The 14,637-nt window shown below is 42.8% G+C and overlaps 1 protein-coding gene across 3 annotated transcripts in view; it reads left to right on the forward strand.

Moving 5' to 3' along the window:
- Window positions 1-14,637, forward strand: part of lamb2l (laminin, beta 2-like) — a 75,612-nt gene that overhangs the window by 52,803 nt on the left and 8,172 nt on the right. For all 3 annotated transcript variants that reach the window (XM_015968733.3, XM_015968734.3, XM_054746202.2), the window contains 13 exons: window positions 423-543; window positions 990-1,178; window positions 2,669-2,848; window positions 3,974-4,086; window positions 4,188-4,267; window positions 4,364-4,520; window positions 7,993-8,133; window positions 10,574-10,735; window positions 10,806-10,927; window positions 11,533-11,653; window positions 13,696-13,888; window positions 13,975-14,118; window positions 14,358-14,589. In XM_015968733.3, the coding sequence (XP_015824219.3) occupies window positions 423-543; window positions 990-1,178; window positions 2,669-2,848; window positions 3,974-4,086; window positions 4,188-4,267; window positions 4,364-4,520; window positions 7,993-8,133; window positions 10,574-10,735; window positions 10,806-10,927; window positions 11,533-11,653; window positions 13,696-13,888; window positions 13,975-14,118; window positions 14,358-14,589 (1,955 nt within the window). The remainder of the gene's footprint in view (window positions 1-422; window positions 544-989; window positions 1,179-2,668; window positions 2,849-3,973; window positions 4,087-4,187; window positions 4,268-4,363; window positions 4,521-7,992; window positions 8,134-10,573; window positions 10,736-10,805; window positions 10,928-11,532; window positions 11,654-13,695; window positions 13,889-13,974; window positions 14,119-14,357; window positions 14,590-14,637) is intronic.

The raw sequence follows: 14,637 nt of genomic DNA on the forward strand, positions 1-14,637 counted from the left end.
ACACAGCTGCTTAGTTTGCTTTAGTGATGCATCGCTCCTGTAGACACTAATGAAGGTTGAGGAGACATTTCAGCTGTTAGATGAAATTATGGTAAAAAAGATGAACGCGCAACGAGGAGAAAAGTTTCACTTTTGGTTTAGGGAACAGACTCTAGGAGGTGCTAAAACAAGCCAACACTGCCAAGTTTCCCTTTAAGAATGTTAATTCCTGTTTGCCCGAAGTGAATATTGTAATAATAATCGTGATTGTTTAACATTTCAAATAAAAAGTATAAAAACCAGTCTTCTCAACACCTACCCGGTATTTACTTGTTACAGGATCAACAACATTTGCAGCATTGCAGCACAGAATTCCCACATAAATAAATAAATCATTGATTTTTGCTTCTTTTCTTCCATTCTGTTGTTCTCTGATTGACCAGATCCACGGTCGATGTGTTTGCAAGCACAATACTGAAGGTCTGAACTGCGAGCGTTGCAAACCTTTCCACAACGACTCTCCATGGAGACCAGCGGAGGTGGAGGAGCCCCACACCTGCACAGGTAGTCATGTAGCCTCTCACGTAACAACGACTCGATTAAACTCTTCATGACTTTAAAGAATGGCTTCAGAAACTAAACTCGCCCGCAGGTGAGTCAAGGTTGGAGTCCGTGTGTTAGATACGTCTTTTATTAATGATGTATTTGGTTCCCTCTCTGTTGGTGAATTTTATCCAACATCAAAAGAAAACTGATCTGTCGCTAATGATCAACGCACACAGAAAAATAGTTATTTTGCTCTGAAAAACCAAAATTCAAAACGCCATAGAACAAAAACGAGGAACAAAATGCTGAAGGACGCGTGAATTCTCAGACATAAAATGTCTTAAAAGGTTTTTGAGAGCCAACTTTTGTGTTGTTTCCCTTCACAGTCAACACACTGTCTTATTCTTGTGGTAATAATCCCAAATCCATGCCACTTTATTGGATTTCTTTGCCTGTTTTTCCAGAATGTAACTGTAACGGCCACTCGGACCGCTGTCACTTTGACATGGCCGTGTATTTGGCCACGGGGAACACTAGTGGAGGAGTTTGTGACGACTGTCAGCACAACACCATGGGCCGTAAATGTGAGATGTGCAAACCGTTCTACTACCAAGACCCTAACAGGGACATCAGGGACCCACGCGCTTGTGTCGGTGAGCTATTTCCTTTTTCCCATGGCTGCTGTTCTCACTAATCCTGAAGAAAGTGCACAGATCTTGTTTGTCTTCATGTAATTGTTTCACCTTTTCACCATTCACTTGCACCAAGGCGGTGACAAACCTCGGTCTCATCCTTATTTTTCTTATCCTCGGACTCCTGCTTTTGCTGATTTGATTTTTTACAAAACAAAAAAAATGTTTTATTACTGTGTTTTTATCATTGTTGTTATTATTGGCTGCCTTTGCTTATAGGGTACCATTTGTAAAGTCAAACATTCCTGACTTAACAGCAATATTTTGAGTTATTCAGCCTCTTGTAAAAAAAAATGGGAGCTCATTTTTCAAAGTCATATTTTTACGATGTTATTCATAAATTTACAAATGTTACAGATCCCACCTAAATATTTAGTTAGCAAACTAAATATTTTATTTAGAGGCCTAAATGTTTAGTTCATAAAATAAATATTTAATTGACTTACTAAATATTACATTTGGAGCAAAATGTTTAATTTACAAACTCACTATTTAGCTTCAAATAAAATATTTATTTTCCTAAATAAATATTTAGATGCCAGCAAAAAATTTTACTACGGGGCTATACCTAAATATTGAAATTTCAAAATTAATATTTAAAGATGTATTTAGGAAAATAAATATATAATTTTGAGCCAAATATTTAGTTTGTAAACTAAATATTTAGCACCTAATTGAATATTTAGTAAGTAATTTCAATATTTATTTCTGACGTAGACATTTATTTTGTAAATGAACATTTAACTTCTAAATAAATATAAATTTTCCAAACTAAATATTTAGTTGGGAACTTTAATATTTATAAATGTATTAATTACATGGTGAAAATCTGATTTAGAAAAATTAACTACCATTTTTTTCCCGTTATGATGGACTAATAACCCAAAAAACTGCTTTTAAATAGCGACTCTTTGACTTTACAAATGGCACCCCATATTTGCCGACAGATCATCCTGATCAAACTTTCAGAACGTGATCATTAATCTGGCTTTTTCAGGCAATCTAAATCAAGACAGTCACCAAAGCTACGAAACAAAACCTTTTGTCCTAATACAAAATCAGATTCTTCCCATTTTAATTTGATGGTAAAATACTGTTGAATGAAATAGTTTTCTTTGTGCACGCTGAAAAGCTTTGGCTGCAGAGCTCTGATCATTCCTGGGCGGCCTCCCTTCAGCACGACCAAAGCCCCTCCCGGGGAGGCGTCCAAAAGGCATCCTGACTAAAATAAACATTTAAAAAATATTTTCAAAAGTTTCAAAATAAAATACTTTAATAGCAGTTTAAAGGTTATTTTTTAATCAGATGTATTTATTTGAAAGGCAAAAATGTTTGTATATTTAAAAATATGGCAAACCACAACAATAAAGACAACCGTCGATTTGACCAATACTGAGCTAAAATCTGGTGCAGTAACTAAGAGCTGTTGAACTTTTCCGCTCTACCTCTAGCCTGTGATTGTGATCCGGTGGGGTCATTCGAGGGGGGCATCTGTGACAGCCACACCAACCTGGATACGGGGATGATCAGTGGACAGTGTCGCTGTAAAGCGAACGTGAAAGGCCAGCGCTGCGACAGCTGTAAGAACGGTCATTATGGTCTCAGCCAGAGCGACCCGCTTGGATGTCAGCGTAAGTATCTGTGTGTGTTTGTCCGCCACTGAGGCACCTGCAACAGAACCTGCAGGCACCTAATCTTTATCCAGGATGGGTAACGCCACCTATCTATCCACCTTTGTCGCTTATTGTAAAGGAGTTCATTCAAAGTTTTTATTTAACCACAATTAGGATCAATTGTATGGCGCGGTATGGGGGCCAAAATTAAGACTACTGCCCAGCAGCAGGAGGCTATATAAATTCTGAAGCAAACTACTGACCTGATTAATGATAAGCTGGCGTCGGTAACTGAGAGGCTGGCGCTGCTTACTGAGGAATAGCACCTTTACCGGTGTTATTACTAGATACACTAGGGACTAGCAGCCCTCGGCTGGTCATTGACTGGTTCAAACACTCCCTCTGCTGTCTGTTAGCATGGATAGGCTAGCGTTAGCCTGGACGGGCAGGTGTTAGCATTGGAGAGGCTTGCCGTTAGCGTGCCCAGGCTGGCCACTAGCTGGATTTCCTACCTCCTCGACGGACCTTAAGCATGGATAGGCTGGCATTAGCATTGGAGAGGCTAGCCATTAGCATGTCTCGGAGAGTCACTAGTCAGCTAGTGGCCAGCCTAGGTATGCTAATGTCTATTCTCTCCGATGATAACGCCAGCCTATCCATGCTAATGGTCCATCTAGGGGGTAGGAAATCAAGCTAGTGGCCAGCCTAGGCATGCTAATGGTTAGCATCTCTAATGCTAACACCAGCCCATCCAGGCTAACGCTAGCCTATCCTTGCTAATAGACAGCAGAGGTTTCTTCTGCTCACCATTTTAGAAACAAACGAGATCTTTTTTGTGGATGTGTAAGTCAGCAACAGGCAAATGAAGTAAAGCGTTCTAAGATTCTCTCGACTTCAGTTTGAAATGTCTTTCTGAAAAAAACATGCTCTTCAAATTTGAGGTAAGCATGTTGGATTCATTTAGTTTGTTAATGAAAACGAACAAAGGGGCATGCAATGCATCGCCACAGGCTAAACTCTCCCAGAGTTACAGCACAGACCAATCTGGTGCACCATCCCAAAAATGTCCTCTAGCCCCCTCCAGCCACCCCTGTAAAAGATTCTCTGGAAGCGCCACTGACCGTACGTGTTTTTCTCCATCAGCTTGTAATTGTGACCCTCGTGGCATCATCATGATGGACGCTCCTTGTGATCAGATCAGTGGAGACTGCTCCTGTAAAAGACATGTGATAGGACGCTACTGCAGCCAGTGTGAGGTTCGTAACACCTCTTCTCATTAAAGACGTTGAATATTTTATACCCGTGGTGTATGTGCCTTTGGGCATCCTGGACTTGAAGACTGGTTTTTCACCCCTAGCCTGAATACTGGGGCCTCAGCAACGACCTGGGCGGCTGCAGACCTTGTGACTGTGATTTTGGTGGAGCCTACAACAACCGGTAAAAACTTAAATATCTCAGACACGCCTTATATTGTCAGAGGCAGTAGCTTGGTCTGATCTTTTTTCCTCCCCCTCTCTCTCTATGTGACACCAGCTGTATGATGGATAGTGGGCAGTGTGGCTGCAGGAAACACTTAATCGGTCGACAGTGCTCGGAGGTGCAGCCTGGGTATTTCTGTGCTCCTCTTGACTTTTACACATACGAGGCTGAAAATGCAAACGGAGTCCCTCCCACAGACTCCTCGCTGCCGGTGAGCCTAACTCTTGCACAGTACGAGGCAAAGGGTGATGAGTTCTTACTAAACAGTGCTGTTTGTTAGCACAGCGCTAAATACTTTCTTTTTTCACGCACATGTGCTTTCAGATTTATTTGTTCTTGTTACGGCCGCAGGTTGTGTGATTTGACATCTTGCTGAGACTTTTTGGCCATCATGTGTATCAACAAACAAGACGTCCAGCAGAAGTGACGCTCTTTCGACCTCGTAATCCTCGTGCATTTAAACATTTAACATTTAAAGGTCTTATTCACTCAAACTGTTTAACACTTGTTCTTGTTTCATGTGCGTGCTAAACGAAAATCGCTTGCATTAGCTGCATAAAGGGAGTCGACGGCAAAACAACAGGCTCTCTTTTATAGAGCTCCGGGAGTTGACGTCACTTCTCCCGGCATGCAACAGTTTAAATCGAAACGGCGCCATCTTGGCAGGCAGAAGCCCGCAGCTGGGCTATTTGTTATTGTCAGAAAACTCAATCAAACGGGAAATATGGTAGATTCCTGTTGTGCCCCAAGATGCAGTACAGAGGCGGACGACATAAGGAATGAGCCTTCTACAGGATTCCCCAAGATCCGGAGCGCCGCAAACGTTGGATCATTGTAATAAAACGCGCTAGCCTCCAGGCTAAAATGAAACTGTGGGATCCCGAGAGTAAAGGTTTTCGCTTATGCAGCAACCACTTCATATCAGGTACTTAAACCAACATTTCCTCAACTGCATATGGTATTTATTTTAAATGCTTTTATTACGATTGTTAGTGGGCTTCCTAAACTTATTTTGGCGTGGCTTTTTCTGTCTTATTACTCATAGCAACAAGTAAACGTCATGTAAAACGTTGCCTCGTGATTTCTGCGTGCTGCCGTTTACGTGTTTTATGATCACAGCAATTAACCGGCTAAGCTGTATTTAATTTTTAAGCAATGGTTGATCAATTGTCAGATCACACATAAAAAGCACTTTGGATTGCTATTATCTGTCTCACCGAGACAGCTCTCAGACAGATCCTGAGACGCTCCTGCCTGACATATTTATTTTATTCATGGAAAACAATCAAACTAGTGATTTCTCTTGGAGTTCAGTTTATACATTCAAACAGCAAAGCACTCTATTTAAACTACTTACATGTAAATCTGTTATTTGTCCATCCATCCATCCATCTTCATCCGCTTATCCAGAGTCGGGTCGCTGAGGCAGCAGCCTAAGAGGCCCAGACTTTCCTCTCCCCAGCCACTTGGGCCAGCTCCTCCGGGGAAATCCCAAGGCGTTCCCTGGCCAGGTCCGCTCCGACTGCTTCTGGCGTTTTTAAAAAGTATCCCAGGGCCATGGTAAGGGTCGGAGATGTTTAGTCTATTTAATTTCTGACTTTATAAAACGATTTATTTTGTTTTAAAGTGTGAAGTAAACTCCGACGTAGTAAAATCCAAACCAATCCCGTTCATTTTGTTTACCTTTGTTGCCTGCCAACATGGCGTCTACTCTCTGAGAGTCACGTGACGTCCGGAGCTCTATACCACAGGGAACATGAGTATTCATGGCCCCGCCCACTTTATATGTGGGCCACTGGAAAGAGCAAAGCCATCTGGGCTAACAGAAGCTAGCCATTAGCAGCTCCTCAACATGGCGGAACGCGTCGGTGCTTGTGTTATTTATGGATGTAAAACATCAGTTTCTTACCGAAGAAAAAAAGAGTGAACAAAAGCAGCGGATGAATCATATTGCTGCTAGCCAATCAGAGAAGAGAGGTTTGCATGTCATGAATATTAATGAGCGTGACTCCAATTGCACCTACCCCCACAAACTTCCCTAGAAACAGGAGCAGCAGAGCTTCTTTTTTCCATGGAAAATGCACCACGGAGACATTTACTCTTTCTAGAACCCACAACAAATTTATAAAAATGAAAGTGATTGAGAGTTTTATGAAATAAAAAAGATTATCAGAGAATCTTGGGGTCACTTTTAACTAATAAAGCAAAAAAGCTGCCCCCATAGGCAGCTGGAGACGTGTCCAAAGTAACTTCTTATTTTCATGCTATTCATCTGGATTTTTCAATCCATGTTTGTTTATAAAGCGCCAAATCACGACAAGAGTAATCTCAAGACACTTCACATAGTAAAGATTTCAATACAGGTCATTTCATTAAGCCAATCAGAAAAAAGTTTCCTATATAAGGAACCCAGCAGGTTGCATCAAGTCACTGACTAGTGTCAGAGGACTTACAGCAAGCATTTAGCGACAGTGGAGAGGAAAACTCCCATTTAACAGGAAGAAACCTCCAGAGGATCCTGGCTCAGTATAAGCAGCCATCCACCACGACTCACAAACACACACACATGCACACACACACACACACACGCACGCACACACACACACACACACACCAAGTAGTGATACTATGGTTACATTGTGATTTCTTAGTAAATATTCTATTTGGTGAGAGATAAACTTTATTGTATTTATTCTAGTGAATCTATAATAAAACGGGTAAACTAGTAGTAGCACATTCAATGTCAAAGAGCGTAAAGTGTTATTATCAGGAGAGGGAGAATGTTTAAGGGGCTAGCTGCAGTGTGCTAGACGATGGCCCCCTCCATGAGGGCACCACAGCTCAGCAGAACATCATTGTAGCTTCTTCTGGGGAGAAAAGCACTTAAAAAAATAAAGTTAACAGGCCAGGATGTTGGCCAGTCTCTGTTTTTTATCTTCTGTCTTGTGTTCCCCTGTCTTAGAATTATAAACACAGATTCTCCTGACAGGTGGGTAGACTCTAAAAGCGTTTTTCTTGTTAAAAATGTATTTTATTAGATCCATCCCTATTTTGGTGTCATTATCCACCTTAAAATCTGTGAAAACTCACTTCAGTAACGTGCTCCACACAATGTTGCACCTTTAACACGTATGTGACTTTAATTTAAATAACACAATTCTTTAAGGTGATATTGTCTAGATGTTTTTTTACTCATCTATACTAGTCACATTGCTGCTCCAGATCAATTCTAAATGTTTATTTTATTTAGGGTATTTATATGCTAAAATACAAGTTTTCTTTCATCCATTCATCTTTTTCCCTTCTGGGAGATGGTCGGTAATCAACGTTTAGCCCTTCAGGCACGCTCCAACAGTCCACACCAACATTTCTGCTGCAGGAATGTGAGGAAAACTGACTTCAGTGACTCTGGAATGTTATGAGAAGGTGGAAAACGGCACAAGGCAACGTGACTAATGTTGTTTTAATGTTAACGTCTAATTTAACAGTTTTTACATGAAGCAACATTAAAAAAGAGCCTATAAACCTTTAAATTTGACAATATTTTATCATTTCTAACACTGACAGATGTCCTGATGGCCTTGACAGTTTTCAGAAGATGACACCGGAGGAAGCTTAAACCTTCTTTAAAGGGTGTTTGTATAAGAAATGCAGGCATCAAATGTATTATTTCCTCTCCGCAGGGCAAGGTTCGTCCTCAGGCTGCAGACGACTGCATTCAGCATCTCAGTAACCAGGCGAGAAGGCATCGGCGACACAGACGCGTTTCAAGTTCGCAGCAGTATCAAGCAGCGCTGAGACGCATCCGGCAGCTTCAGCAGACGGTATCAATCAATCAATCAATCAATCAATCAATCAATCAATCAATCAATCAATACTTTATTAATCCCAGAGGGAAATTAGAGTTTCAGTACATACAATTCAGAGATCAGACATAAATGGGCAAGTCTGTGGTCATTCGCAACCTGAGTCGCGCTACCTTAACAGAGATAAGAGGGTTACATGAGGGTTGGTTCAGGTGGAGGGAAAAAAAGGCACTTCAGAGTTACCCTCCACCGGGAGGGCAGCTTTGCTCTGCAAAAAAACACCTCAACAAATATGCAACAGACTTCAGACAACACAACATAACATGAGACTCCAATAGGAAGGCGGGGGGGGGGGGGTTTATACGGCGCACATCTGCTGAACAGTCACAGGCGGGAGGGAGATCTTGGGCGAAGCGAAGAGCACATTGACTCCTGCAGATTGATGACCTCGCCAGGCTGAAGTCCACCAATCCGAAGGCGAGGGGTGTAGGTCGGGTTTTCACAGCATCTGTCTGCATTCCTTTGTGGGGGTTTGTTGCTAGCTGCTCAAGGCTACCAGGGCATCAGAATAGGGTTTTTCAGAAGAAATACAGAGAAGCGCTCTGTGGGCAAACAGGACAAAGAGCCCTGGGAAAAAAGATAAGGGAGCGAAAAGAGAAGCGTCTGTACTCCTCGAGTGCCAGGAAGAGAAAACGCTTTTAGTTACAATCAGAATTTTAGACAAACCACTGGATGGATGCACTTTAAAACTCTCAGAAGGATTTATTGGTTGTTTCTACGTATTGACGTTTGAAGTCGGTACAATTCAAGATGGCTGACAAAGCTAAATGACTTCAGCAAACACAAAAAAGCCATTTTTCTGGCTAGCTGCTGTACCGCGAGCGCCGAACTTCATCTGAGATCCTTGCCATAAAACTTTGGTTCTTACTCCCAACACTGCTGGAAAATCTTAGGTGTGTTCTTGCTGTGTTGTATCTCTAATTCCATGCTGTAGTTTTGTTTGCAGCCGCAAACGAAACGTAGCGGGAAAACAGGTAAACAAAACTGCTCTGTGTTTTAAAAAAGAAGTACAGCATGGAACTGAAGGAAAATATCTAATCCAGTTATTTCCATTAATCTCTAAAAAACTGTTCATTGGATGACCCATCAGTCAGCAACTGGGTATGTTTGGGAGTTAATACAATAAAGATGGCTGCCACAGTTATCCACCTCAAGCCCAGCTTGTGTGGAAAGACAATCGTGCGTATTTTTGACCCAGTCCTCCCGTTTCAACTATTTTACGGATGCGCCTGTTTACCATAACGGCTCCAAAGACACATTTATCAGATATTCCTGTTCCTTAGAGCGCTCTGATCGGCTCAGAAGGACCTTGGGACGACTAAAGCCTGATTCATGCTTCTCCGTCTGCGTCAGTGCGGTGACACGCAATGTCCTTGTGGGCCTGCTGGAGAGCTCCGCAAGGACGGACAGAGTCGAGCTCTCTTTTCTAAACATCCGTCAGTCGAGACGGACAACGCAAGCTTGTAATTGGTCAGGACGCCACTTTCGTCTACACCGCCGCCATTGCGCCCTCAAAAACATAAAGAGAGCCGAGGATAACTAACGGCAGACACAGAGATGCTTGAAGAATACCTCGTGAAAAAACCCAAAAATATGAACGTTTAATCCCCCCGTGACTGGAGGAGTGAAAAGATGCGCAGCAAGCGTTTTATTGGTGGACGGAAATGACAGGAAACGTGGGTTTAGAGGTGGCAAGCAATGAATAGGTGGAGGAAGATGAGGGACAAATTCGTCTGTGTTAAAAAGTCTCTTATATACAAAAAAAAACACAATATAAACACACTATCTTGGACCGATACACGACAGGATACCACAGAACAGCGCTACGCCCTCTGCTGTCCTGCCAGGGAATTGCTTTGCAACACTCCCCAGGAGACGGAGAAGTATGAGAGCAAAACGCTTCCGTCAATCCGTGCGTGTGTGTCCCTTGCGGAGCTGACGGAGAAGCAGGAACCAGGCTTAAGAAAACAGATCAGAGAGACCGACGTGTAACCAGTCACAAAGCGATGTGACGGAAGAGCAGTACACCCTTCTCCACCATGTTTGTTGATTCCAAAATCACGTTTGGTATTGTGATGATTCCCGTTGTTTATGGGTGAAATCGGTTTGTGTGTAGTTTGTAGTTTTTGCCGTGTGGTCGCACACACACACTGTTGAATCGCATTTTTGTAATGCCACGTGTGAACCGGGCCTCTGCAAAGACAAAAGGCTATAACTCCTAACTAATCACTGATTGCACGAGATCACGCATGACGTCATTTTAGAGAAATAAAAAAACAATAAAAAATAACTTGTTTCAGAACATTAGAGGATTTTGTTTTTAAGTGGGCATGATTTACATTTTTATTTACAGTCTGAGAAATAAATAATCCCTACTGGTTTTCTCTGCCTCCGTCAGCCCGATGTGACGACCGTCCACAGAGAGCACGCCTCCAGCCACATCGTGACCTGGACTGGACCTGGTTTTGCTCGAGTCAAAGACGGCGCCGGCTTGGTGTTCACCATCGACAACATCCCTTACGCCATGGAGTATGACATCATGATCCGCTACGAACCCGAGGTGTGACTGAGATTGTGTAAAAGAAAGTTTTAGGAAAGTTTTGTCCAACTGTTGCTGTGTTTTCATGCAGTCCACAGAAGACTGGGAGGCAGTGGTCAGTATCACCTCTGTCCAGCTTCCCTCCAGCCTCCGGTGTGGAAACCTCCTACCGACGGAGCAGCTCTACACCGTCACACTGCTGCACCGAAACAGGTACCGACTCCTCCATCTGTGCCTGGCATGTCAATGATGTTTGTGTGTGTGTGTGTGCGTGTGCAAAAGAGAAGGGGCCTTTGTATGTTTGTTCAAGTCACTTCAGGCTTTGTTGGTGTATCCTGGATAACTCGGGTGGGGGAAACTTGCATCATTGTTGTCCCTTGAACTTGCCTCGACTCGTGTTCACTATGCGAGTCAGGTGGGCAAACAAAACGGAAAGGTTTTGTAAGGATCAGGTACAGGAAGGCGGCCGCTTTGTTTGCTGAGGTTAAGGCTGCGGCGGGAAAAGTAGACCGAACCGATAAAAGGGAAATCTGACGGAGAAGTTGTGGCCCTCGTTTTATTTTCATCTTCTTTTGTGAATTTTGAGCCAAAACTGTGTGTGCACAAAATCATACATGCATTTTTTTAAAGTTATTTTTCAAAATATTTGCACACATGCACTTATTTTGAAAATCTCCTTTTGTAAATAAAAAAAATACCTTGTGCAATTTCCAGTTGAGTGGGTGAAAGAAATGAAATCGTGTGCCTGCTTGTTTTTAAAATCTGAGTTTGACTGCTTTAGAAACCAACGACTGATATTTCGTGACGCTCTCTTCCAGATACATCCAGATGTCCAGGCCGTTCTGTTTTGAGCCCAGTAACCGTTATGTGGTCTCCATCAGGTTCCAGCGACACGGGGTCGCTCACAGACACCTGACCGCTTTTATTCTCATCGACTCGGTGAGTAAAGACCGGCGCTGTCCGTGCAGTCGGGGCAGATGTCGTCTGTCTTCGAAAAAAACAAAGAATTAAACAAATAAAAGTTAAATATAGTTATTAAATATAGTTGTTACAAAGCAGAAAGCCTCCCTCATCTTAGGTTGTACAGTCAACTCCCATTTGTGTGTGAGAAAGTTAATAAATAAGTGTAAACCATAAATGTGTTTTAAGATAATCTTTAGCTAATTTGTGGATTTTTTTTTGTTTGTTCTTTTGTTGTTTTGAACATGGACGTGCTTAAAACATAGAGGTGCCATGGTGCATTTCTGTGTTAAGGTAGGTTTTTTTATTGGTGAAGAAACAAGTCTCCTTCATGGTTTCCAGGGTAGCAAAGACGGGAATCGGTCTCGGCACACACCTTCCTCCATAACACTTCTGTGCACTCGGCTTGTTAAAAGCGTTCCAGTCGCTCTTCTGTTTGGCTTCCCTGTGGCGTTAATAATCGCTGTCAATGAGTCGTGTTTCTGAACCTGTGAAGTTCAAAGTAATGTAGAAGAATGCATAACTAATGGCTTTGTTCTAGTTGTCTGTGGTAGGTAAGTGCATGCTTGCTGTTCAGAAGGAATTAACTGCCCACTCGTGGTGGAAAAATTTAACTCGATAAACGTTTTCCTTTTTGTCCCATTTCTTTGTCTGAATGTAGCACACGAGACATGTTCTTTCAGCTTTGTTACGTCCACATCACTTATATATATTATTATGCAAACATGCATTGCAAGAGAGATAAGGCTGATGACCAGCAAATGCAAATGATTGCATCTTATTACCGTACCAGGTTTATTTCTATAGCACATTTTAAAATGGAACAAAGATACAAAATACAGCAAAAAGAAAAAAGTATAAAAAAAACGTCAGACAGTGAGATGCAATGAGACAAAATCAGCATTCAAAAGCAAAATAAAACTGAAGGGTAGATTTTAACCCTCCCACTGTATTTCTGGGTGACCCCGTGAGGAAAGTTGACCATTGAGCAGGATTGATGGTTTATCCCTTGAGGTCCACGTGGCACTCTACAATACATTTGAATTTAAATCTGCCATCGCTATTGGCTAAAAGGTATCCTATGACATTAGCTGGTACCATATGATGTCACAATGCGGCTGTGAGCCTGTGTATGTTTTTGTTAGTGGCTCCGCCCTCTCCATTTGCCTGGCAACACCTTCTTGTGGTGCATTTTTGAAACAGGAAATGGCAGTGGAGTTAGGGGGTGACTTGCTCTTTAAATTAAGAGAGAAGGATGTTAGATCAACAGATGAGGCGGGCTGGTTCATATGGGGGGGGGGGGGGGGAGGATTACGCATGCTTTTCATCTGTTAAGTGAAGGAAGTTGACGGACCAACCCAGGAATGATTGAAATAAAAGCCAGATAGATTTGCCAGTCGTCAGCATAGATGTGGTAGTTAGTCATTGTTGGCTTTTTCTTTCTCAATTCAGTTAATTTACACTGCGCCAATTATCAAAGTAAACATTCCAATTGAATCTACTTATTAGTGCATTGAGTTAAGTTTCCTTTATAAGGAACCCAGCAGGTTGCATCGAGTCACTGACTAGTGTCAGAGTCTTTACAGCAATCCTCATACTAAGCAAGCATGCAGCGACAGTGGAGAGGAAAACTCCCTTTTAACAGGGAGAAACCTCCAGAGGATCCTGGCTCAGTATAAGCAGCCATCCCTCACGACTCACTGTAAAAAGAAAAAGTTGATCCAACTCAAAAAATTGCTTCAATTGGTAACAAGCAATTTAATTAAGTTTACCCAACCTAAATTATTAAAATTGTACTAATAATTAAAGTTGGATAAACAATTAAATTGCTTGTTACCAATTGAAGCAATTTTTTGAGTTGGATCAACTTTTTCTTTTTACAGTGTGGGGATGGAGAAGACAGAGCACACGCGCACACACACACACACACACACGCACACGCACACACACACACACACACACACACACACACACACGCATAATGAACTCAGCTCTTTTAATTTATTACTGTGTCTTAATAGCTTGTGCTGATTCCCAAATACACTGAGCTTCCTGGTTTCCAAGGCAACGCTCCAGCGGCAGAGCAGCACCGGGACGATATGATCCGCTACATGTGTCTAGACTCTTTCCTGATCACGCCGATGCCCGCTCTGGCCGAAATGTGCTCCAAACTCATCTGTAGCATCTCATCCATCCTCCATGACGGAGCTCTGCGTGAGTAAACGAAAAGTTTTAAAGCTCAGGAATGAAAATGTGTCACTATTGACTAATTATTCTTGATTTCTGTCTGCTGCGTTCAGCCTGTCAGTGTGACCCTCAGGGGTCAATGAGCGGTGAATGTGATAAGGTCGGAGGCCAATGCCGTTGCAAAGCGAATGTCATAGGCCGACGCTGTGACCAGTGTGCCCCGGGAACCTACGGCTTTGGAGCAAACGGCTGCACGGGTAAACCAACCGTTCTCAGTTATTCACTAGGAGTGAAGGTCAGGTCAGCAGTTGTCCATTGTGGTAGCATGCATAATTTTACTGTTAAAAACTAAAATATACCTAATGGTAAAATGGCTACGTCCTTAAAAAAAGGAGGATTTAAACCTATAACTTCTGTTCCCTTGAGAAGCAGAATTAGTTTTTATGATTGAAAAAGAGAAGAGAATCTCTGAAGGACCTCCTTCCCTTCTGCTCAGCTTGTAACTGCCACTCCGACGGCTCCCTGAGTCACCAGTGTGACCCGCTCTCCGGTCAGTGTCCGTGCAGACAAGGAGCCATGGGCCGGCGGTGCTCGGACTGCCAACCGGGCCAGTGGGGCTTCCCTAGCTGCGTCCCCTGTCAGTGCAACGGCCACGCTGACCTCTGCCACCCCCAAACGGGACAATGTGCAGACTGCAGGGACAGCACAGCGGGACACCACTGTGAACGGTGAGGAGCCAGCCGGCGTTCTTCGCCTCCTCTGCTTCCTGCTACAAC

The sequence above is a fragment of the Nothobranchius furzeri genome, chromosome 15 (genome assembly GCF_043380555.1).
Source record: "Nothobranchius furzeri strain GRZ-AD chromosome 15, NfurGRZ-RIMD1, whole genome shotgun sequence".
In the NCBI taxonomy this organism is placed as follows: domain Eukaryota; kingdom Metazoa; phylum Chordata; class Actinopteri; order Cyprinodontiformes; family Nothobranchiidae; genus Nothobranchius; species Nothobranchius furzeri.